Below are 26,683 nucleotides of genomic sequence, written 5' to 3'. Positions count from 1 at the left end.
CACCTCCTCCTGCTCAGCCCAACAATTTATCCAAGCTAGATGAAGGCATATCTCAGTGATTAGGAACAGATCATGACGTGGCTGTCTGCACAAGCCCTTCTGTTGTTTGAATTCTTAGCAGCTGTCTCAGGCCCAATGTCCAGCCACTGAGTATTTTCTTTCTTCTGCCAGTAAGTGAAACAGATCTGAATTGTCTTCCATTATCAGTGTGCAGCTATGCATAATAATCATGTTTACTGAGAAACAGTGGGAGATTTAAGTTGGGTCCATATATTAGAAGTGCCTTCCTAATTCTTTGTTGCACATCTTCAAGTACAGGCACCAGAAACTGAATGCAGGACTCAAAGAAGAATAACCTCCCTGCTTCCACTAATAGTGAAGGATCACATTCACTGCTGATAGCTCCAACAGCAGCTTTCTGTATATTGCTGTAACTTTAACACTCTTCCTCACTTCTCTTTAGGTATTTTGAAACATTGTCTGCCATAAAATCCGTGGTTTCTGTTTGACAGGTGTATATCCCAGCTTATTAGGAATAAAAAATACACCCTGTTAGAAAACAAAAAAATCTCCCCACACAGAAAATTACCTCACTACAAATCCAACAAAACATAAAGCACTGTGCTTACATAGAAGGAGAATTTACTAATAGGCCCAGGGCCTTTCCTGATCAGCACACACATATAACTAACCTGCAAATGAATCAGCATGAGAAACTCTTCAGAATTTGTTCGAAATGCAGGTATTTGTACAGCCACCCTCCTATACAAGCAATTTCCAATGAAGCAGCAATTGCAATTTTCCCATACCTAACATCCAGATTTTCAGGCTTCAAGGATGATTTGCTGGGCTTTAAAACTGATGCAAGTTCTTGGAGTTCTAGAGGCCTCTCAGATCGGGTCAGCAGACATGTTTAAAGAAGAAACCACTTTTTTCAGCTGTAGTAGGGTTAATCTCACCAGCTCACAGACAGCTAAGCCTCAGGCCAGAGCAGGGCTTTCCCACTCTGAACAGCACATGACTTATGAGAAAAGTTTGTTCCCCAGCAAGGAAATGTCTTGTAATTTCTGAGTTGTTTTGGAAAGGCACCATCAAAGGCTTCCCCCAACATACTGGTCAATAAGAGCAAGAAACACATTCAATATGCAGGGTAAAAAAACCTCTTGGACCTCTAAGTCTCTTTTTTTTAACATTAAAATACAGAGGTTTTTGTGGTAAAGAACTGATCTATGGCTATAATGAAAAAACCCAGCTGACCACAAAGAGTTCAGCTCTTCAATCTGACAGAAAGCATACATAGCAGCAGGCCAGGCACCTCTTTCTGGACCATTCAACAAGCTGTAGCTACAGGTACAGATGTGCCTGTGTGCACACAGCTGAATATATACACACACCCCCCAAACTATGGGTATGGAACCACAGAAGTGAGACAGAAACCACCACTTTCCTCAGTCAGCTTGAAAGGCAGTGGCACTTTCTGTCTCCTGCTCAAAAGGAAAGTAATTTAGAGGATGCTGGTCAACTTTTCACCAATTTTGTGTCTTCTGTTTCAACCTTGCCTCCCAGTTACCATTTCCAGTTAGGATTATAGCCTGACCAGGGTATGATATCTAGCACCATCACTTCCAGTTTGTTTGGGTTTTTTGGATAGTCTCCAGCCAAGAGGAACTACTATGGGAAAACACAGCAAAAAATTCTTCATCCTGCTATGCAAAAGAAGCCTCAGCTTACAACAATTCATTATCATATTCTCTGTGCTTGAAGCAAGCAAAACCTGTAAACTCCAGTCAGCTCTAGAATGAAATCAGATTGAAGAAATAACAGTATCATGGGATTTTGCTGAGAAAATAACAATAAAAATTTCTGCTCCAAGAGAGGGATTAACAAGATGAAGCATCTAAGAAGTGCCAACCCTCCTCCTCCTCACTCAAGTGGGTCCTGCTTTGCTACAGAGTGATAAGCAGAGACTATTTATGAAGACCAGGTGAAGGTCATGTTGTGATCTACTGCCTGTGAGTCTGGATACAGTTCAGCCTTTTATATCACAAAGGAAGTGTGAAAAGGATGTATGAAGCAGTGTATTTCCAAAATTATTTTGGATCAGTTTCTAGAATTGAGAAAATTCTATTTCAAGTTCTTGTAAAATTAACAATTAAGATTTGCGAGTTGGTCAAAGAACACATAAGATTACAAAGTTTTGGTATAAAGGACTCCTTTTAAAAAACAGAGCTGCTTACTTGCAAGCTGTCATTAGTTTTAATTTCCCTCTAAAAAGAGCAAATAAAAAAAACCCTACAAAACAAAAGGTTTCAGAAATACAGATGCATGAAAATTTAAAAACAATATGGTAATATCTTCCATATAATCTGAGAGACAGTGATTATTCCCACCTGTAAAACTCTGCCTCTTGCAAGACTCCCCAGACAGCAACCTCTCAAGCAGTCTCCTCCCTCTGCAGTCTGGGTATCACAAGTGAACTGCAATTTTTTTTCCTCCAGCTGCATGCATTAAATAGTGCTGAAGAATTTTAATAACATACATACACCAGCCAATACTGGAACTTACTATTAAAATGTCAGAAAAAGAATCTCTGGATATTCCTGCCGATTGCTTCACATTAAAAGATACACACTTAGTATTACACTCATTTCTGTATAACCAGCCAAACTGAAGTGTTTCCCAATGTCCTGTAAGCCTGACATTAGAACCTATGTGCTTTAAAAAACATCATGGAAAGTACCAATCAACAAGCTTAATGTCCCCTGCTGCTGCAGTTTGTGAAGCCTGCTGGAACAGGTTTGTAAGCAGAAGTTAGAGATCAGGTAGACGTTCTTATAGTAAGAGGACAACTCCAGATTTGAACAGCTGCCTCTGCTGAATCAGGTTCGAATTTACTCCAGATAATAATGCAGCAACAAACTGGCATCTGAGACTTTCTAGGAGAAGGCTGCAATAAAAACCTATCAAAAAGCCTTTAAAAAAGAAGTGTCTAGAAGAGCTGCAGTCTCAGCAGAGCATGCTGGGGTGACTGGTGGGAATCAGAAGCGTGAGTACGCCGTTCTCTGCTGCTGCTGCTGCGCTGGGGCCGGGCCCTGCTGCTGCTGCTGCTGCTGCAGGCGAACCTGCTGCGAGTATGGATCCTCAAGAGACTTCACAAAAATCGTTGTTTTAGGCCCAGTTTTCCAGACAATACCGTTTGAGTCTATCACAGAGGACTCCACGGTGATGTTGTGGGTGCCAAGGATGACAAAGTTGAGCAGGAACTGGGTGCTGAAGTAGTCGTTGTGCGGTTCCACCCTCTGCTCCATTTCATTGGTCATGTTGTCAAGAGGAATCTGAGAACACAGATGGAAAGTTAGAACACCATAAACCTGCCAAAAATAAGTTTTCAGGTCTCTACTTGAAGGAGAGAGGAGAAAAAAGGAAAAATCTGTTTGCAATTCTCCTAAACCAATACATGTGCATACTTGGGACAGCTGGACAAGCTAACAAGTCATCCTCCACCTGAGGTTCTACTTTTCCACAAAGTAATGTGAGTCAAACATCACACACTTCCTAGCTCTATTCTTTTACAAGTAATTGACTTTCTCCTATTCTCCCTCAAAAAACCCCAAACAACAAAACAAACAAAAAGCTGACCCCAAGACCCACCAAAGTGGGCCTGTCGCTGAATATCACTTGTTAGCAGAACCTAAACCTCAGCCATGCAGCCTTTGACAAAAGTGTTGACTTAAGTTTAATATGTGTCTTCTCAGATGCTATTTGATTTGGACAGTCTGTCCTCATGATTTCCACAAACAAAATAAATGAACCATTAAATGACTATAAAAAATTCTAGAGACTATGTGGCAGAGAATGATCTACTCCTGGTTTGTTTGTTTTTCCCTGTGGGGTTTTATATGATATATAACTAGGCTGAATTTTCCTCATCTCAGGGAGATTCCTAATGACTTTTTCTGAACATCACAAAGCCTCTTTGTTTGGAAGAAGAGCTGTTACAAAAAGGTATTGACATCTTGCAGACTTAAAAATCCCAGATCCACTTCACAAGTTATGTTTGGCTCTGGCCAGTGCTTGAATGTCAACTGGCATGAGTGAAAGGATTACAGAACCACCTTCCATTCATCTCATCCTGGGAATTCTGCTACCCAGAGACAAACAAAACAACAGCAAAAAAGCTTAAGACTCCTCCTGGCTCTGTTCTATCCACACCTTATAGTCCTGTCCAGATTTGCTCTGCAGCACTGAAGAGACATTGAGACAGACAGACTGGATTTTACGGAAAAGGCCTGGTTTGGATCCGTGCTGAACCACTCCCTCCACCTTGAGGGCCAGCTGCTGGTTGTTCTGTACTGCTATAGGTTCTGCTGGGTTCCTTGGAGATGGGGATAGAGCAAGCTGGAACACAGTAAACAGAGCAAAATGTAATTATAAACCTCCAGAAAAGCAAACAAAACTCAAGGATGAAACAGGATACCTTCTTATAGAAAAATTTCCAAGAGAGGTTGGGTAGGAAAATCAGCAAATGGAAACACAGACATTATCAGAGACTCATTACTATATTATTTAATAAACATCATCAGCAATACCACATATTATCTTTATATCAGTTTCATTTACTTCATTTCTTCAAAAGATGTGGAAAAAAATCTTCCACAGAACAGCCATAGGTATGTTAGCCTGAACAAAGAAGCAAAATGCAGTAAGAGTAAATATTAAAAACTTAAGGCTTTTACTTTTGCCAGAAAAAAGAAGCACTTGAGCACAACAAAAAAAACCCATGACCTTAGTCACATACAGTCATTCTTAGTCAGTGAGCTGATATATAGGACAATTTTCTTCCAAGATAGTGAACACTGCTTTTTAAAGAAAAAGGGAAAAAAATACAAATCTATAAAAGCTGCCCTCCGAGGACTAGAATTATTTAGCTTTGCAGACTCAGAATCAACAGAAATTCCAGGTACATTTTACCTTTAAGGCTTTGCAATCAAAGAACTGAATCCTACTTGCCTAAGTGACAGTCTAGTGGTTCTGACCAACCATGCATACATGCTATTCAACTTACTCCTAGCACATTAACCCAAATGCTATTTGCAGTCATATATCTTCACTAAAAATCCTTAAGCTTTGTGCCTTCAGTAGGACTTTTCTCATGAAGTAAAGACATTCTGCAGAAATTTGAGGCCATATTTGAGCAGTACTTACCTTAATACTTGTAGACTGCAGCTTTTGGAAAAAGTACCTTTGAAATGAAAGGGGCACCTTCAACAAGGCAATGACAGCATTGCACAGACAAGCTGTATGCTGCAAGAAACAAGAGCCAAAACAACTGAGAAAAAATATCATTCATGACACAGGAAAAAGACATGTACATGAGTTACTGAAACAGCAGGAATTTCCATTTTAAGTCCAAAAATATATTAATACAGTCATAGAATTATAGCCACTAAAATTACAATGACTATATTCAGCCTCTCTGGTTATGTTCTGCCCCTTATTGAAGGAGGTATTCTGCTCTGGAAAAAAAAGGAGGTCAAGCAAAAGAAAAATACAGATCTTTCCAGTCCTAGTGTTCAAGTTGACAGAGCAGGATCTGCTTGAAACATTCCTACACACAAACTCTCAAAACACAACTCCCCTCCAAGCAAAAAGCCTGGCATCTATCACAACTTAATGCAATAATTAAGTTTTAAGGCTCTTGTCTACTCTTCCTTTCCCTGCTGCACCATGCCTCTGGCTCAGATGAACACAAGCAGTGCCACTGGAGTCACCAAGCTGCCTTGGTGTGCAGCCAGCCACAGCCAAGTGTACAGGGTTTACCTTTGCTGTGGTTTACATGATTTACTCCTCTATTCTACTTGGAATTGGTAAGGACTGTTGGATTTAGAAACCAGGCAAACAGATGCCAACCATGCCAAACCACCACTAACAAGCACTTCAGCTTTAGGATGCTCATGAGCAGCAAGAGCCAAAGGCATCAGCCCTGTAAGTAGAGTGTTATCAGCTCACTGTTTGCACCAGCACACTCACTGTGCTCCCTGATGCCCTGCACTGATAAGAGAAACACAGCACCCCCAAAGCACAGGGCTCACCACCAGCAGCTCAGGGACCAAAGCCAGGCTGCTCTGTGGCAGGGGGACAATTCCTTCACAGCAAGAACACGAACGCGGAGAATGTGTCCAGGGTTTGCATGTGAGTGTGGTGAGGGGTCTGACAGCTCTTGTAGTGACATTATCACCACCTGCTGTGCTCTTAGGATGGGAATTTTAAAAGTATTATTTTTCAGCAGACCAGCAAGGTTACAGATGTTTTAGCAAAGTGGTTCTTGAAATATTTTTAAACAAGCATGTCTCTGTAGAGACCATCTGAGTCGGTAATGTTAATTAACTGAGAATGCTTCCCAGTTTCTTGCCAACCACAGTTCTGTGGAGTTCTGGGGTTTTGGCCCCTTTCTGTAGACAACATACATTTAAAACTGTTACTTGCCAAGTAAGACACAGGAGCATACTTCCTGTTGAGGGATTCCACTTCCTCTAGCACATGATTAAATACAGACATCATTCTTCTTTCATATTCACTTTCAACATGAGCTGTTCCATTTGAGCTATATTCCTGGAAACTAAAAAAAAAAGACAAAAGAAAAAAAATGAAACTTTTCATTATGTCTAACTTACTTTCCTCATCATAACCTGGAAGGCAGACTGCCAAACAGACGTGACAAGACATTACAACATGCAATCCATTAAGAAATGTCTTTCAAACTGTTTACTCGGTTCTTTAAATTATTTTTCCACTATAACACTTGCCCTTTACATTTAAATCTCTCTTACCTACCATTTATTCACCACTCTTGTCCCCACCCTCTCAGCTGAAGCAGTGACAGGTCTAACAGACTCAGCATACTTACTTCCCCTGGCTTTTATTTCACCCTGCAGTGTTTGTTACAGTCACGGAAATCTCACAACCCAAAGCAAGAATGACAGTCAGAATTAAAACTAAATCTCCAAGTTTATAATCTTCTCCTTTGAATAGAATTCCATCTCATTGACTAATACACCTTCTAAGCAATGCTTAATTCATAATGATAGTCACTTAGGATGTTCACTTTTATAACCAGCTATAAAATCACTGAGAGATTTAGAGATTTTATCCACAGTATTTTCCATTTAATCTGAGCCTGAGATTTTTTAACAGTGATTCACTTCATCAGTAGTTCAACATTGTTTTCTAGTGGATTTAAGTGGACTGTTAGAAAAAGAGCCAGAGGTGATGGCTTTACATTTGAACTAAAAATTTGAAAAATTTTGAAACTAATTTGAACGAATTTAGTGCATGTGTTTTCACAACTTTGAAGGAAGCTAGGGTGCACTTACAAGTCCAAGCAACAGGTATGGGATCTAACACACAACAACACAAACTGAAATAAGTGGCTAAAGGAGACATCAGAAATTCAAGTCTATATTTAACTCCAGTATAGTGCTCTCAAGAGCAAAATCAGTATAAAATGCAGAATCCAAAAGAGAGTCCCCAATCTGCCAGGTACAGCACAGCAGCAACAGATCCTCAAGCCTGCTCAGAATATAACTAGAAATGTCTACTAAGAAACTTTCTGAACATTCCTTGAATTCCTAGGTTTAAAGCTCCAAGGATTTATTACTAAGCAGAAAAGGAGTATGCAGTTAACTATCAAACCTACCTTGCAGATTCTGGATCCAGAATCAGAGCTTCTATTGCATGTGAAATCAACAGGCAGCTCTGCTGTTGTCTGATATTAATACTAAGGAGCTAAAAGATTTTCAAAGTTGGCACCTAAAGCAAGAAATGCAGCGTATTTAGTGGCATTTTTCCTTGTTTCTGTGAAGTAATCCTACAGTCAGTACTCATTTAGTGAACAGAGAGCAGGAACTGTGAAAGTGCCAAGTTATAAGCTGCTCCAATTTTTGTGTCATAACTTGTTTATCAAGTAATTCCAAACAATAATATGGCAATGTTTATTTTTAAATAGGTTTTAAACAATTGGCAGCTAATTTTTATGTTATTAATTTTCAAAATTACTTCATGGCAGTCTTCAAAGAAAAGAGGATTCTTGTGCTGCATGCTGTGCACATGAGAAGGAAAGTGGACAAACCCTAGGATTTTTAAAGGATACAGTTCTACATTCCTTAGAGTTGCTGAGTCTGCATCAAAAGATGACTGATAGAGATCTCCATACCGCGTAGCCAAGTTTCGGAATTCCTCCATTGAGTGCTTCATCTGCAGAGACAATGTTACTAGGCAAAAACACAAAACAAAGCAAAACAAAACCCCACACATCCAGAAAACCACTATACTGTAACATACAACACTGAAGGAATAAGGTTGCACATTGGAGAAAAATTTTTAAAGTTCTTGCTTCTTCACTCAGATAATGATTACCAAAGTGACAGACTGATATCCACACATTAAACAGGTATATTCCCTGCACCAACAAAATCTCCTTGGGTTAAAAACAAAACAAAAGAAAAAATCTCCATCAACAACCTCCTCCATCCCCAACTGGTAAAGCAAACTGCTCTTTCAGTGACCCCCCACTGGCTGGATTTAGAAGCAAACCTCCTTGGTCTTCCAAGGAGGTACCAAGGCAAGTTTTGTACAGTACCAAGGCAGTTGCCAACTCTCAGCAAAAGGAGTTGCAGAATCATCCTCAGGTATATATAATATTCTTCCTTAGTGTACTCAGAGTGTCTGAGCTGTTTCAAAAAGCAAGGTGTGAAAAGCCTTGCTGCTAGTTTGAGTGTACCAAGTGACTTGCTACGTGCATATCCTTCCTTGGACGCTGTGTGCGTGACTGGAGGACAAAACACACATGCACATTCAGCTACAGGCATGTGTTTTCAGAGCTACAGGTGAAAACCAAAAGCCACTTCACAACTACTTTTCATTTCTTTTGTCAAATATGTTTGCTGAGGAGCAGAATTCATACCAGAGTCACAAACACAACTGCACAAGAGTGGAATGGGAGCACGTGCCTGGTTGGAGATGCGGCCACACCTCTGGAGATCATTTCCTGATGTCATAGCGATGGTTGTGGCAATAGCTGGGGGTGGACTCGTTTTTAGGCTGTTGCAGGTACAAATAAGTTGAGAAAAAGCTTGCAGAAGGTCAATCCTGAGTTTCACAAATCCACACTGAAAGCTCAGAGGATTAAGTGGCGTACTAGCAGCCTGAAACACAGTAATAAGAATGTTGGCAATCTAGGTCAAAAGCAAAAATGATAAAATGACACTGCAGTGTCACTGAACAGTCTCATCCGAAAACTGAACCCTCAAGTTCAATTCTAAAAAGTGGTTTTTTAAAAATTATATTTAACAGGTTTGCTCAATTTCAATCATACTAAATATAAATGACATAGGAGTTGCATAATTACTAAGTCATATTCCAAGCACCTCACCCTTGTAACAAATGTGACTTAAGCAGTTAAAATAAATACTGTTAGGGCACATACTTCCTTTTTCCAAGGCCAAGCCATTAGGCTTCAAATGACATTAGGCCAGATAGTCTTTACCATAAGAAAAAGTAGACTGAATTGGATGGCAAACAAGAAACACAAGGACTGAAAAAGTGATTCTCTGCATCAGCCAGAAGAGAAGGAATTGGCTCAAGGTACTCACAGCAGGAGGAGGGAGTGATTTTTTTGGAACTGTGAAATGGATGGGAACATTATGAAGGCACTGAACCTTGCATTTGATGAAGGCAAGAGACACAGTCTAGTGGTAACTAAGAACAGTAAATAACAGAATTCCAGGAGGGTAGACAAGCTGCTATTGTTGAAAAAATACAGTTCTATGAAGCTTTGCTCCCTAAAAGCTTATCTGACTTGTAGAAGCATCTGTGACAGCTTAGGACACCCAGGAGGCAGTAAGCTGCAGTACTCGAGGTTTGATACTAGTTAAGCCAAAAATCCAGTACTTATTTTTCTTAAACTGTTGGATTTTGAGAAGAACAAGCCCTCTCCAAAAACAAAGCACTGGTACTTCCTCTTGGACTCATGCCTGTCTTTGCCAGTGCTTCTTATTCCTCACCACGTCACTTCTCAAAGCAAGAAGTTACAATCTACCCCAAAACCTTACTAAGAACCATTTCTTTGCTGGCAGAAAACCAGCTAAGTGGTTTCTCACAAAGCATCACATCATCTGAGAACTGGCCCACTACTGACTAAAGTGAGGAAACATCAGCCCACTGCAACCACTTTAAACTAATGAACTAGATTTCAACTGAAAAGATAAGACTATTTCATATTTAAACCATTGATGCTTTTCCTTCTACAAGGGCACCAAAAAACCCTTAAGAACTGGAATTGTTCAAGTTTATTTTGCAAGGATGGTTTCAGAAAACCCTCTGTAGAAGAGGGCTACAGTGCACTGTAATTGCTCTACAGAGACTACATGCTTTTAAAGAGTAAAGTACTCATATCAGAAAATACAGACATTTTTAGTAGCACAAATTGGACTTGAATCTTGTAAATGGAAATACAAGCTTGTCTCATTAATACTGCAATTCACCTTATCTGCCATGGGCAGTGAGGGAGTTACAATTCTTTCTGAAAGTGACAGAAGTATTTCTTTGGCTCAGCCAAGTTCTTCAAACACCACCACTTGACATATTTGGAATTGGTGCTACTTAACCAATGGCTGTATAAGTGCTTTGTTCAAGTTTTGTATCTTCTTTAGATTACCAGCAGTGAAAAATAAACCCAATGCTTCCAATGAGACACAGGATCTGTGCCAGAAAGAGCAGGACCCATTCAAAACCTTTGCTAATTGTACAACCAAGCACACAGCAAGACAGATGGGGACTGTGGCCAATGTGCTCCCTGACAAGTCCTTGTTCTCCCACAGGGAGAACCTCTTATCCATAAAGCAGAGGGACTTCTTTCCCTCAAGTGCATTAACTCCAATGAAAGAACACTCTGCAGTGCAACTCAGAGTTTTATGTCTATCAAGGAGGAATTGAGAAATTTTCCGACAAGGCGCTATCTGAACATTTCATTGTTGCTAAACTGGGCTGGCTGAACATCTGCAAGAGATTTACTGACACTGTGTTTTCCAGCTACAAAGTGGAGCAGCTACACCAGGCTCATCACATGCACCACTGGTCTGTGGTACCAGCAGGGCTGAGTCATGCTCTGCACTGAAACAGCAGCAACAGGAGAGCTCCAGTCAGAGGAAAGAGCAGGAGTCTACAGCAGCAAGGCTGTCACGGGCATTTTGTGGCACTTTGCTCCCCTTGGAGAGGCTGAGTTCTATAGACAAGCAGTGAGTGCCTCCTTTTACAGCTGATACACTCAAGCAGGGCTGGGAAATTGTCCAGAGTGATGCAACAAGTCAGCAAGAACCAGCAGTAAAACCCAATTTCCTCCCCTCTAACCTACAAATCCTGTACTCACTCCTCTGGACCACAACCACCCATAAGGAGGGCACTGGGCCCAGGAAAGCACTATGTGCAACAGGAACTGAAGTCAGCAGAAGAGATGAAGACAGGAATCCTTCAAAAGAAAAAAAGCCCCAAACTCTATGGAAGGGGTAATTAAATTACTGGATCACAGTATGACCTATTTAAGTATGTTATTTTCCTGCCTGTATTAAATATTAACATCTAATTAGATGAGGTCCTCCTCTCAATGTCTTCTTGATGTTAGAGAAATCTTGAAGTGTTGAATTAAAAGCCTGATTCACTCGGCCAACACTTAAAGACAAACACTTCAGGAATTATGGATCTTTCAGAGGACAAAAGTAGAAATTTATGTCATTGCAGCTTATTCAGGGACATTTTATTAATAAATAGTAATATCTGAATTTTATTAAACAGTAATGTCTGAATTGTCATGACCCTAACTGTCCAGTAACTAAAGCAATGAAGCAGCTTCACTGAAAAGGCATACAAAAACTGTATGTAAAGATTGCTTCATGGAAACTAAAATACGAAAGAAAGCATTGTGTGAAGCTGGATCATCTTTGCTTAAGAAGCAACTTTACAGTAGGAACTGAAGGTCCCTAATCATTAGTGCTTTTTTTGTTTATGTTCACAGACATCACACAGCTTTCTTGGTATTTTTACCACTTCAGAGAAGCAGAAAGTATTTGCATAAAAGCAGGTACCAGTTGGATTTGATGAAACTGAATTGTCTTTCCTCTTCCTACTAGATAGTTTTTAGGATTCCATGAGATCACATTGTCAAATAGAACATGAACTCAGCAGGAGGGAGGAAGACAACTGAATCCTTCTCTGTATTTCAAGAAGACAGCAGCCAATTTAGGCCAATTCCTAGGCTTGACTATTACAATAGCTTTTATTCACCCAAAGCAAGGAGTGGAAAACTATAAGTATTGTAACTTTAATTAAACAAGATCTGTCACATTTCATTTGATCTGATCAAGGCAGGAAATGAGGGGTGGAGGGAGAAGAAAAAGCAAAGAGAAATCTAGCTAATCACACTTGGCTTAGGTTACAGGATGCGTTCTCTCAAGATGCAGTGTGTGATGCCTGCAGAGGAGAACCAAGCAGAGTCTGGCAGATGCCAGAGATATTGAAGAACTTTTCAGAGAGTTAAGAACAGAACCCAAAGAGCCATGCTGCAGCAGCAGAAACATCAGCAGCAGAGGTGTGTGCTGACCGTCAGCGAGGCGATCCCTTTGTGGTAGGACTTGAGGGCTTCGGCGATGCAGGAGAGCGCGGAGCTGGAGCTCTCCTCCTGCAGCCCCGTCAGGCACTGCTCAGCCTGGGAGAACTCCTTCAGGCTGTTCAGCCAGAAGTAGAAGTGCTCTGAAGCCACCTGGGTCAGCAGGCTCTGGTACAGCTCTCTGGCCATGTCGTGGTTGCCCTGTAATGACAAGAATGTTTCTGAAAGGGGACGTGAAAGAAGGCTGGGGATTTCTACAGAACTTACACAAATAAGAAAACAGGAACATCTCCAGCTTTCAAACAGAAATACTGAAACTTTTCCCAATTATTTGATTGTGGCAATGCTAATAATAAATGAAAGCATGAGTGCTTACTTTACAGAAATACCAGCCTGTAAAAAAGTATAGTAGATAATTCAATAAGATGAGAAAAAAACATGGAAATTTACCACAGCATCTCATACTAGGGTTTCTGTGTAATTCTAACCCCAACTGTGAATTTACTTAAGGGAAAAGGGAAACAGTATATTTTTCTTCCTTTCTTCACATTGAAGAAAGAGAACCATACATCAGGATGACCTTCACATTCTGAAGAGCAGCCAGACAATACAGATTAGGTATGTGATCAAGAAAGTGCCAGGACATCTCTTAATTTCTTCTCAAATACTTCAAAAGGATGAGTAAAAAAACCATTTTGATGGGATGAATGTCCCAAATTATATATATCTGAATCTGCATTTCAGGGGATTAGAAGGGAAAGTGATTTTTAGTTTTTTCCCCCATTTACTTCCTTCTCCCAAATCCTACGATTTTCCTGATTCCCTTAACCAGTTCAAAGAAGTCCCTGGCAATTCCTGCAATCACAGCAAACCATTTTTCTGCAGGTATTTTCACTTACCATCCTGGAAGCCTGCCTGGCTATCCTGTAGGCTGTCCATCCATTGGAGGCATTCTCAAGCTGCTGCTTGATCACAGTTTTGATTTCTGTGGACAAAGCTTTCTGACTGGAAACAAATATCACTGTGGCAAGAGAAACCTAGTAGAGAGTGGAGGAGTGAGAAAGAAAGTTATAATTTAGTAACTAAAGAAAAGAAGAAAAAAAAGCCATTTCTGTTTTATTTTGGGCTCAAAACTACATAGAAGATTACATGCATATATTTTAACTGCAAAACTTCTCAGTCATATATCTTTTAAATAGTTAGAGCAATCCAAGTATTTCTTGTAGATAAAAGTAACTCTCATTTAAAGAACCTCAATTCTGCCTTTTAGCTGAAATATTTCAAATGCTCCAAGTAAATTAACAGAAAGCTTGTAATTTCTTTTTTAAAATTCAAATTCTTTTCCAAATATATGCGATGAAAGCATTTTTCTCTCTTACAGTATATTAAGTCATTTCCCTCAGAGCACCCTATATAAATGGAGCTAGCTGCCATTTGGCCTTTAAACACTACTTTAGAGATACCCCAATAATGTCAATAGCCAGGCTTGCCTAAGCAGTGCCATCTGCTGGAAAATCTAATGGAATACACTGCATAGTACAGCTCCATCTAGGAGATATTTCTACACTGAACACTGACATAAAGAGTCAGAAGTTGAAAGAAAATTGAAACTAGTGGCTACAGACTGGCACATCAACCTGGACACATAACAAATGCCTTAGCAGCCTTTTAAAATAGAATCCATCCCCAGTTGTTACTACAGACTTTATGCATCAAGGGAAGTCTTACCAAGAGTTCCTGCTTTTTATCTGTGGCAGATTGTCCAATTAATTTATAGAGGTCCATTAGGTCTCCTAGCATGCCATCTGCCAGGACAGGCAGCTGCATGGCAATGGCTGCCAGGCAGTGGCACATGAGGATCCTGGCATTGTCCTGGGCACTGTGCAGCTGTGCCAGCAGGGATTCCACCACGGACTGGCTCAGGTGGGGGCGGCACTTCACCAGCTTCACCATGCAGGTCAGCGTGATCTGCAACTCACACAGCCCACAGGAACATCAACACAATGGCCTCAAACCAACAAAGCCAGGCACACTTAGCTGCAAGCAGAACTGCAGAAACACAGGTGTTTTCAGAACTATGTACTGTACAAAATATGAGATTTTTCCAAGAGCCCAAGCCTTTGTCCCCAAGCTACCAGCACTAAAACACATCACAAATTCAAGAAACATTAATAGTCTCTCACACCACCAGCCTTTAAGGTAAATAACTAGAAAAATTACTGATGGTTTCTGAAGTGGGAGAATAAGAATAATCATTTATAAAAATGTTGTGATAATGTACACTGCATCTCCAAAAAGCAAGTTCTCTCCAAGATTCTCTTTGTCCTCCAGGGACACCTCCATCCAACATTCATGTTTTATTATAGCTGTTCTTCTGAGAGGAATTCTCCCTACCACCTGCAACGATCCTCTTATCCTAGAGCTGAGAGGAATTGTACTATAGCTATGCACAGTTTCTCTGCTGCTCTGAACTCTGATTATGGACAAACCAGAAAAATACTCCTTCTCTCCAGTCTGTTATACTTCCACCAGAAAGGATCTGGTGCACATCAGCCTCTCTGTCACACAAACTGTTACAATAACTTACAGCTGTGAAGGGGAAGACAACAGTAATGTCACCTTTAAGGTTGCCTGAGCTCCTGGGCTGTCATCTTGACTACAGAGAACAAGAAGAGCTTCTAAGCCAAAAACTGCATCTTGCTCCAAAGGCAGAAGATCTACAAAAAGAAAAAGAGTTCATTTGTTCTCTGTTCTGTTCTCTGACCACAGTTGGTGTAATGCTTGCACTGCTGTTGCAGTCATGAGAATTAAGAATCTTCCTAACACTCCTGCTTTGTCTTACTTTGATGAGAAACAATTCTGCCATTCCATGTCTTGGATAACTATTCAGCAGCCCCACTGACACTTGCAAAGCATGCATAAATCTTGGGACTAAGACTTCTAAATGCCCTGTTATTATTTTGCAACAGGCTCTGTGCAAAGGGCTTTCAAAAGTTGACCAACAATTCACTAATCTTACAGCAAAGGTAAAACAAGCATTCATTTAGCATGAGTTTTATTGTGGGCATTAATTTTCTCTAAATGAGACAAAGATGGAACCTTCCCAACCATTCATAAGGCCATACAGAGTATTCCCTACTAGATGACAGTCCCCATTCTCCCTAACCAGCCTGAGGGATCAGACAGACTTACAGCCAGGTTCACAGACAGGACGAGTTAATCTGTGCTAAGAGCCTAAGCCCCTGGCTGCAAACAGAGCCACTGCACTGCCCCTGCTTTCCCTTACCTTTCTCCTGGCAAGAGGCTGAAATATTGGTCAGAATTCTCACTCCATGAGCTGCAATGCCACGGTTATTATGGTAACAGCACTCCTGTGCTAGTTTTACCAAATCAAATGACCTGGCAGTTGTAGCTGCTGCTCCTAAATAAAAGCAAGGCAAATGGAACATGAAACTGCACAGTCCATAAATATACTACAGATCTTTAAGTACACTTCTGCAAAACCATTATATTGATTTAGGGCTTTTTCTTATGTTTAAACAATAGGATGAAAATATTTTTCTCTCTTCAAACCAGAGACTCTCTTATTCTTGAACACTACACAAGTTAGACACATGAGAAATCAACCTTTAGCTCCAAATATTCTGTTTCAGGACTCAGAGAAATACTGCCTTAAGAAATATTATGTCTGATTAAAAAAAGCTGGTGAGCCTATTAATTATTAAGCCATGCCAGAATGACTGAAGAGGATGTACTATTTTTTTTCCATTTCTGCAGCCCATGTATTTGAGCTTATAACACTCATTTGGGCAGTTTAGCTTTCAAGAAGAAAAAAGAGTGTGATCATAATTCTGAGAACAAGATACCTTGAATCACTTTTAAATGTCTACTTTTTCTACAATTTCTCCAGAATATTGTCACAATATTTTGGTGACACTTGGTTATTGCTGCAGGTCAAGCCCACAAGGGTGGAACAGTAACATGCCAGTCCACTCTTACACCATGAAGCCTCCCTACTACTCAAAAATTACGCAAATCCATGATTTTAAAGTGCCTTAAGAAGAATGCAGGTCAGCCACTTGAGAGGCAATATGCTCCTTCACAAAATGAAGAAAGCTTAAAGACCCAAAGGCAAACACCCTTTTAATTTACCACAGTACCCACAAAACACAACAAAACCATCATTATTCCTGACTATACAGTGTCCCATTTTAAGTTTACATGCATGATGAACACAGTCTGACTCTCAGGGTTCTGAAGTTCAAAACTAGTTTTAGAAAATGCTACAAAGTGTTTAGATGGAACTGATCAGCAGCAGAAAACCAAGCTACTAAAATGCCAAAGGTAACCACCAAATCCAGTTTTCTTACCTGGAGCACTGCTGAAGTACTGTTTGATGGCAATGGTCCCTGATAACGTGGAAAGAACAGATAACATGCCCATTTTCAAGCTGTCATAAGGAGTGTTAAGAGCAGATTCACAGAGTGCCTAAAAAGCAGCAGGAAAAAATACAAAGGTAAGAAGTAGCATGAGCTATCTATATGGAGAATTTCGTTGCACTGCTCTGGGAAGTTTTAAGAATCAAGATTTTCCCACAGAAAATACTGTACTAAAATCAAAAGCCAAATCCTCAAGCATCTGGTTTAGAGGACTGAGGATGTGGCTTGCAGAAAAGTGACAGTGGGTCCTATATGCTAGGAAACATCAATTGTAAGTCATTAATTGATTAAAAATCAGTGACAAAAGTATTATCTGGTCTCATTGATCCAATATAATAAAGGATTTGAAGACAGTTTCAGGCATGCTGATTATCTTGAATTGTAACAATCTGCAAGGTTCTATATAAATATACATCTCTGAAGAGCAAGGTTTCAAGTGTCATTTCCTTTAGCAGTATTGGTTTCCAACAGGAATAAGGTTCTTGATAAATAAATTCAAGTGCATTTTATGTTTTAACTCATTTGTAGTAGAACTCATGTCTTACTTTTGCGCCTATTGCCAGATCTTATCACAGGTCTTATCACATTTAGGTTTGAATAACTCTGCAAATGCACATTGTTCTCAATTCCTTATGCCAACATGCTCACAATTTAGTCATTCACTGGTTTTGGATGCTTTTTTAGTCAATAGGAGGGACAGTAATATGAGATATAATAGAGAATATAAATATATTCTGCTTTAGAGTGTGCCAAAACTGACTGACAAAGAGCCAATAATGGAATAAAGAAAAACAACACAATTAGCTCCACAGAACATAAAAAACCCCCACAGTGTTCTTCTCAGGTATATGTATTTTGTAAGGGTTAAATTCTAAACATAGCTGTCATTTGTACCAATTAGTATTTTGCTAATCCACTGACTAGAACGGCATCAACAGACAGAGGAAGACCTAATGATTGGGGTAGAAAATGAGTCTTGATGTCTCCCAAGACACTGATGCTTTACTCCAGTGCTGTCAGATCAGCTCTCAGGGCCTATCTGAAACAGTGACAGTGAACACTGCCAGGAGCACAGAGGAGTCAGCAGGATGGACTGCTCCAGGCAGCAACAGCTTCTGAGGCTGATGTCTAGAAATCAGTGAAACCTCCACAGTGCAAATGCCAAACTTCCCACCTGACCTATACAGGACAGACTTAAAATGCTGAAGAAACTAACCAATGTTTGTTGGTAAAAAGGTACAAGAGGCAGGCCTTGTCACAAGAAAAGGAGGGTCTCTTTCAGTCCTTGTTGTATAAACATAGTATTTTGTTTGTATTATCTCCAATTGTTGGGAGAACAACTTCCCAATTCAAAGTTATTTCAGAAGTCAGAAAAACTATTTCTGCATGCCATTTAGCAAGCAGTAGCAAGCTTCAGACAACTACTTTTGTTTTCACTCAGTCACTGGTTTAGTTCAGTTCTGACATCAGTGGAACTTTTCCTTATGAATTTCAACCATCAGGACACCCACTCTACTTCAAAACACAACATGACAAAGAAAGCCAAGTTATGAATGCCTCTCATTTGTACTGACATAACTACTATTGAAATATGGGATAGAGTAGCATTTTCTTCACAAAAAATCCATAATTCCTTAAAATTCCTAAAAGGAAATAAATTTCTGGAGTTAACCCATTATGAAGAATAAAGCAGTTCACTAAAGCAAAAAGCTCTGCACACTCCAAACCATCATCTCCAAGAACTGGGGACAAAGCAGAACCTGCTTTATTTCTCACATGATTGTTAACAAAAACCTGCATAGTTTTTTCTCCCAGACACCTTATGCTCCAACAGGACAGGATCCAAGTAGCTTCCAAGAGTAACAAAAGCAAAGAAAAAAGGACCCAGGAAAAAGTAGAGCTGTGACCCTCTGCCATTAAGTTCTTGAAATATTTACTTTCCCATTAATATAAACTGAAGTTATTTTCCATAGTCATTTCTACCAGAAAAAGGGGAAGGAGAAAAATTCATATGCAACTGTGATTGAAAGAAGGCAGCAGTAACATCTAAAACATAACACAAGTTTCCCCAAATAGCACAGGTGCACTATAAACACCTTCTCACTGATACAACAGGAGTCACAAGGCTACTATTGCAAAAACCCCATTAATTCTAAGAAATGAAATCAAAATCCCATCTGTCCTTTCAAGTACCTCTCGCTGGATGACATGTTTTGACAAATCCCAGAGGCTGTTTTGCACCAGAGCATTGGTGTGTACTCACTGTGGTAAGACCAGTGTAAACATTAGCTCTCGTGTCTGTTCCCTGAAATGGGTTTGTCAGATGGAAAAGCTACTTCCTCATGCTACAGAGGCCTCCTACATGGCACATGCCTTCCCTTGGTAGTGCCAACTTATCCAACTGCAGACATTCTATGAGCTGCTCATTAATGCTTGGCTAGGCTGCTTGGCAGAGTAACCTAACTTAAGGGTATGGAGATGCATGTTACTCCTTCCTTTACCTCCCAAATCATTCCTCTGGGAAGAATTCTACAACTTCTTGGGAAGTTTCATAATAAAGTTTGGCTTAAAAAAACATATAGACCTGAATATTTTCTCTGCTCCATGTATGTGGTGTCTTGTTGGCCAGCAACCTCAAATCCTGGATTGCAAGCCTCTTCACAGCCTTTCTGGGGTCATTTTTCAAGTACTGCAACAAAAGTTGAATCTGCAAGAAAATAAATTCATTGTTTAAAAGTGATGCTACTTAGAAGGAAGTATTTTCTAAAGCACTCAGGAAGAAATGTTGAGCACACAGAGCCACAACTAACTTGAAAAAGTATGAACCATGGTTTTTAGTCTCCATCAGTTTTATGCAGTATTGGCTGCTGTGCTGCAGAAATACAGCCTAAATCTCCATGTTTACTGCCGTTAAAATAAATAAAAACAGCACATTAAGTTTTCTCATGTTGTTTCAGTAGACTTAGGTTCAGCACCATCAGAAGCATCATCTGAAATACAGAAGTGAGCCACAGCAGAGAGTTTCAGACAGATCAATGCCATTATCTAACAGACACCAGCCTTGCATGGCTGTACAGGGCTGAAAGAAAGCAAATAGATTTTTGTGACTCCTTTACAAAGATTAGCTGGATGAGTCTCAAGTGACCCTGTGTTCAGACCTGCTCTATAAATCACATCCACAAAGCTCATTATCAGAGCATAAAAGGCATTTTATTTTTCCATCATTGCTTTCCCACTACTTGGTTTATAGTCTTGAATTTAAGGAAATGATTGAAATTCCTCAAAATTCTCCAGGAAATACACTTTAAATGCATGAAATATTCATGTGCTTCCATGAAAGAAAGGCAAAAGGCACACCCACAACCCAAGACAATATACAGAAGTGCAAAGTGAAGCCTGGCTTCCACAGGCCAGTTGAAGTCTATTCAGAAAAAGTCAGGGTGTTTCTTTTCCTGTATGCTGATCTACCCTTGTTGATTTGAATCCCTGATTTAGAAAAAGACATGTTATGAACTGTAAAAAAGGTGTCATGTGTTTGATACAGTCACCTGGAAATGGAACCAGAAAAGGCAGAAAATATGAAAGCAGCAGCAGTTTTCAGGGTATTCTTCCTCAACAGCACCAGAGCAACCAACCCAGCCCAGCCATGACTGTTTGTTTCGATCAGCAGGCAGAACCTGAGTGCTTTTAAAATGTACTTTGTACTTCAACAGAAGGCATGCCTTAGGAAGAGTTACCTGCTTGGGAATGTCAACCAAAGAAGAAGCAGCAAGCAGAGTGAAGGTGTGCAGGGTGACAATGACCATCTTGGTGGAGGGGTAGGATGTCACCAGCTGCTGCAGCAGCTGCCTGGAGCTGGAGGCCAGGCTGGCATCGTGGTGCATGTGCTGCAGGATAGGGATCAACTTCAGCTTCAGGTCCACAGGTGTGGCCAAACCTGCAATAAGGAAAGAAATACAGCCAGAGTTAGTGCTTGGGCTGGCTTTTTTTGGCAGTTCTGAGGCACAGAGTATTTCTGGATTTGCTACCATTGCTGAAAGGAGATTGTGCAAACACCTGCAGTGGCTTCAAATAACCCATGTTTTAGCTAGGTATGAAATGACAACACTATCAAGCACTTTCATGGCTGTTTGAGAAAGCTGCTCCTTGCTTCCCTGCAGGTAACACACAAATTAACTCATCTGAAGCAACCTATGAGAGTCTATGCAAGTTTATCCATCACAGTATAGATAGGCTTTTATTCTGTACCAAACAGGTGCTTCAAAAACTTAAATTTTAGGAGGATTTAAGATAACCAGACAGATTATTGGTCACCTAATTTAAAAACTGGAATCATCTAAGGGCAACAGCATTCTGATATCTAATATGTAAATACGAATAATAAAGAACTTTAATTTCTCTGAAAGATTTTCCTCATTACCACTCAACATACAAATGTACCTTGAATCATCTCACTGATTTTGTTACATATTCCAACAGCAAAATCCCTGTTGAGAAAAGAAAGTATCAGGTGAAATGAAAAATAAAAAATTAAGTCATTAAAAATAGAAAAAAAATTCAACTGAGCTACCAAACACTGTGTTTTAACAATCAAAAGTTACACAAAAGAGTGCCTGCCAAAACCTAAGTTTGTCAGAACCTCTGCGCACAGGCATGACCCAATGAGAAAATTAAAGCTTTCAAAAACTGACAAGCAGCGCTACATTTTACTAATATAATTTCTGTCAAATAATTCATGATTAAAGCTGCTATTCCAGTTCTCATAGTTATGAACTTTCAATTTCAGAAAAAAAATCTGCTGAACTTGCATTCAGATTTCCTTACATCATTATTGCACATAATTGTTTTGCTATAAAGGACAGCACAACAGAAAATAGAAAGGCTTGTGAATGTCAGTGTTAATGGAGTTTCCATTCTCTGTAATATGAAAAAGTGAAAAAAACAATTCTTACTTAGATTGTGCAGAAAAGTTGGCAGCAGCAAATATAGCAGCTTCAACTTCCACATTGTCGTGGGAATCCAAACTCTGGCGAATACTGTGATGAGCATTCTTCCTTTCTGGAATGATAGATGCCATGCTGCCCAACATCCTGCAGAAATAAATCACAGCAAAATCAGGACAAACAGTGAGCACGAAGAAATTATGAAACCAAGTAAAAATGTAAAAAAGACTGGTTAAAAGGCTATGCTTATATAAATATGTGCTCCTTCATTACTATTACAGAAACAAGCAAATGCTGAAATTAAGCATGCAGTTAAATGTAACAGATTTTGTCGTGTGGGTTGTGCTGGTGGTCTGATAAGAATTTAATTACATTTTGATACCTTTTAGCTTGAAATTGATACAGTGAGAAACTTACCAAAAATTCTTTCAAAATTAAAGAGTTCATTACGGCATGATTTATTTCCAACATCTTTCACTGATGTAAGATAAGGTTATTAGTGAAAAAAGTAGCATCAGTTTTTGTGTAACTGCTAAAAAAGTAGCCTATACTTCACCAAAAATATTTCAAAGATACCTTTCAGGCATATTTAGCATAACCCAGTTAAAAGAAGAATAAATGTAGGATTTATACTGATGGTAATTTTAGCTAGAGTTCTGTGCAAATATTTACACAGTTATCTAGCAATAAAATTCCACAAAGTTTTGTTTAAGCAGCTCTTTCTTTCAACATGTTCTTCCTTATTGACACTATTCAAAGAAGACAAAAAAAATCAACAGAAGATTTTAAACTGAAACTGTTAAACCAACAGTTATTTTAACATTTTATTTGATGTATCCTGTGAATTTAGTAATTACTTATGCAAACTGAGAGGATTCCTGGGACTTGTAGCAGCCTGTGAAGACAACCCTCAATGCCAGTCAATAACTGCAATCTTATATTGGAGCACTGAACAGAAACTACAAAAAAAATGCAGACATATTGTATTTACAGATTTCTGAGACACCAGGGCATGAAAACATAATCTCAAATGAAATATTGAAAGAAAAAAGAAATGGACACATGACCTAATCAATCAAAACCCTGTTAATACCTCCCATCTCCCAGCAGTGAAATCAATAACAGTTCCAGATGGAGGTACAAAAAGAATATTAAAAGAGAAAGACAAGTGCTCTCTTCACATTTGAATTCACCTGCACAGGAGCTGGAAGAAGCAGTTAAGAGGATCATGTTGGATAGCATTAGAGACACAGACACCAAATCAGCAGGACAGTGACATGGAAGACAGATTAATTTTATTTGTTTTCCCACTTGATTTCCAGAAGTTCAAAGCACTCAGTAATATAACAGCATTTCCTTAGAAGTTACTGATCAGAGATTAACTAGCAGTTCCAGCTAGGACAAGGCTAAATGAAAAATAGGTGCAAGCATAACAAGGTTAATGTAAGTTTTGGTTGCAAGTTAACAAAAAGCATTTTGACACAAAAGGAAGCACTTCCACTTGGTCTAAAAATATCCTAGGCAAGATGTGCTATATTGCATATAGCTACTGTCTGGGTTATGCATACTACAGATTCAGTTTTCTTCTCTGGTGTACACAAAATTTCAACACTGCAAATTCTGTTTTCCCTGGGACCATTCACAGAATTCTCCCCATCACAAGTGGTTAATAACCTTGTTCTTGTTATCACCAATCCTTATCATTCATGCTTTTCAAAGACAGACATCTCTGCTTTTAACTCTATGATCAATGTATAAAAAGCCTCCTTTATTTCGCTCACAGAATCACAGAATGGCCTGGGTTGGAAGGGACCTTAAAGATCATCTAGCTCCAAACCTCTTGCCATGGGCAGGGACACCTTCTGCTTGACCAGGTTGCTCAAAGTCCCATCCAACCTGGTCTTGAACACTTTCATGGATGAGGCATCCACAACTTCTCTGGACAACCTGTTCCAATGTTTCACCACTCACACAATAAATAATTTTTTCCCAATATCTTATCTAAACCTACTCTCTTTTAGTTTGAAGCCATTCCCCCTTGTCCTGTCACTACAAACTCTTTTTAAAAGTCCCTCTCCATCATTCCTGTAGTCTCCCTTCAGGTACTGGAAGGCCACAATTAGAGCACTCAGAAGCCTTCTCTTCTTCAGGCTGAACAATCCCAATTCTCTCAGCATTTCCTCACAGGAGAGGTGCTCCATCCCTCTAATCTCAGCTGCCTCCTCTGGACTCACTCCAACAGGTCCCTGTCCTTCCTGTGCTGGGGACCCCAGAGCTGGACACAGCACTGCAGGAGGGGTCTCACCAGAGGGGAGCAGAGAGGCAGAATCCCCTTCCTTGGCCTGCTGCCCAGGCTCCTTTTGATGTAGCCCAAAACACATTTGGCTTTCTGGGCTGCCAGTGAACATTGCTGGGTCATGTCCAGCTTTTCATCCACCAGCACCCCCAAGTCCTCGGCAGGGCTGCTCTTGGTCTGTTCATCCCCCAGCCTGGAGTGATACCAGGGGTTGCCCTGGCCCAGATGCAACACCTTGCACTTGGTCGTGTTATTCCAGACAAGCACAGTGATAGTGACTTACAGGTTTGCACTAAATCAGAACAATTCACCAGATCTGAAGTAAATGAGGATCCTTCCTGCCACACTCACCGGAGTGTAATAGCCCGAGCTACTGGATCATTGCTATGGATCACTGAGAAAACTCTCTTGACAAATTCATCCACATTCAGGATCTTCTCTAAGTGCTTCTCACTCTGCTGAGTAACTTTCAGCACACACAGCCTCAGGAAGTTGTTCCTGTTAGAAAATACAAACATTTCTTTGTCAGGCTATTTTGTAACAAAAATTGAAGCACTTTAAATACAAAATTACTTAACTACAACTTTTGGGAGCAAATTAAAACAAGGAGATATCTATGCTTTAGAATCATTTGAGTAGACTGATACAGTAAAATAGAGACTATTAACGTACTGTTGCTTTATTTTCTAGTTCAGATAGTGTCAAACTAAAGCCCAATTCCAGGGAAATGAACCTCTGACACCAGTGAGGAGGTATGTAAGCAAATGCCTGTTTTGTGCACACATAGGGATCCAAATCTGCTGGAAAAACACATTCAAGACTAAGACAGAGAAGTCTTAATTACCACTGTCAAATGCTGAGCAAATTTATTTTCCTTCCTGAAGACAAGAGTGAAGATTCCACAACATCAGCGTACACCTTTGTAAGCTTTTAAGAAGCAGCTTTGATTCCATTATATATGCATCACTTGGACAGCAGGCACTTGGAAAAGCTGAACTTCAAGTTTTGTTAGACGTGAAAAATGCCAATCACTTGTTTTTAAAATTTTAAAAGTTTAATAGTAATAAAATGGTTACAAAAATAGTAATACAATTAGAGTAATAATAATTTGAACAAATTGAATTAGGACAATATGAGACAATAGAGACAAAGAGTTATGGTACCTTTTTCTGGGCAGCACGAGCCCGAAAAAGGACACACGTTAACAGAGGGTTAACCCTTAAGAGTGATAGGCTGTTGCATATTCATACATCTCATACATGATGCATAAATTCCATTCGAACACAGGATTGTGTCTGGTCAGTGTCAACTTCTTCCTCTTAACCCTAACAGTGCCTTCGAGGCGGGAAGAAGTTTGTTTCTTCTGATAAGAGGGCAATACATTATTTTTCTCTGAAAGATTTAGGTGTCCTGTGGCTGCTATCTGGTGCGAGTGCCTCATTCCTTTCTTAAAAAAATATCCCACTTACATAGTTCTTATTTTAACTACAAAAGTTACCTTTTAACTACAAGACTACATATATCATATTATTAAAATGTTAATACAGCACTACTAATCAATACATCAAAATACATATAGTAAATATCTGCACAGAACTGTAAAATACACACTTCTACACTAGAGATTAGATTTGCACATCTGATCATCCATTCATTTATGAGTTATGATTTGGATGTGCTTATAGAGCAAAACTTACACCAGTGAACTTAAACCAGCCAGGGAGAGAATCCTCAAATCGGGAAAGGAACTGTGTCGTTACCACTCACAGCCACTCAAGCTCACTAAAGAAGTGGAAAACAAGTTCCAATCAAGCCCAGCCACAACAGACTGGGTACCACAGGGGTGTTGGCAGGAGAGCACGACACGCCAGATTCCACTGCAGGACACTCCAAGGCACGGCGCGTTCCCACGGATCAGACTGGAATGGACAGGAGCAGAGGGGCAGCACTCACCCCACTCTGAAAACATCGGCCAGCTTTAGGAACGCCGAGTTGATGAGAATGGGGAACGGGTATTTCTGGAAGAGCCTCGGAAAACGAACGACGGCTTCGCACTGCTCCCCGAGCTTGCCAGACCTGAGGCCTACCGGAGACAGCAGGAATTAGCGCAGGCACCTCCACCGGCCCCGGGTCCTTCCTCCGCCCCCCGCCCTGGGTAAAGCGGTACCGAGCGAAGCCCCCACCCCAGCCCCGCTGCCCAGGCCCGCGCGGGCTCACCTTTGTCCAGCTCCATGAGGGCGGAGTTGGCATCCAGCTCCTGCTCGCCATAGCCCGCGTCCGCCAGGAAAGACTTGCCGCTGGCCGCCATTGTTGCCGCCGGCCCCGCGCATGCGCGGCCGCGCGCCTG

The 26,683-nt window shown here is 40.2% G+C and overlaps 1 protein-coding gene across 2 annotated transcripts; it reads right to left on the bottom strand.

The window, feature by feature from the left end:
• Positions 1 to 50: 50 nt before the first annotated feature.
• Positions 51 to 26,669, bottom strand: INTS7 (integrator complex subunit 7). 2 transcript variants are annotated; one of them, XM_030945694.1, is made up of 20 exons: positions 26,554 to 26,669; positions 26,290 to 26,419; positions 24,688 to 24,834; positions 22,050 to 22,187; positions 21,538 to 21,584; positions 20,835 to 21,034; positions 19,682 to 19,804; positions 17,029 to 17,146; positions 15,945 to 16,079; positions 15,278 to 15,375; positions 14,387 to 14,626; positions 13,558 to 13,695; positions 12,653 to 12,859; positions 9,009 to 9,203; positions 8,150 to 8,253; positions 7,697 to 7,765; positions 6,487 to 6,619; positions 5,206 to 5,304; positions 4,213 to 4,398; positions 51 to 3,335 (listed from the first exon to the last, which is right to left on the bottom strand). In XM_030945694.1, exons 1-20 carry the CDS (start codon positions 26,642 to 26,644, stop codon positions 3,039 to 3,041), a joined length of 2,895 nt encoding a protein of 964 aa, XP_030801554.1. In that variant the 5' UTR covers positions 26,645 to 26,669; the 3' UTR covers positions 51 to 3,038. The 2 variants fall into 2 exon arrangements, with proteins under 2 accessions (XP_030801554.1, XP_030801555.1); XM_030945695.1 differs by lacking the exon at positions 26,554 to 26,669 and adding an exon at positions 26,034 to 26,118 and having other exon boundaries at positions 26,290 to 26,317.
• Positions 26,670 to 26,683: the final 14 nt, after the last annotated feature.

The sequence above is a fragment of the Camarhynchus parvulus genome, chromosome 3, assembly GCF_901933205.1.
Source record: "Camarhynchus parvulus chromosome 3, STF_HiC, whole genome shotgun sequence".
NCBI lineage: Eukaryota > Metazoa > Chordata > Aves > Passeriformes > Thraupidae > Camarhynchus > Camarhynchus parvulus.
The sequence above is the reverse complement of the archived record's forward strand: the minus strand, read 5'-3'. Positions and strand labels throughout refer to the sequence as shown.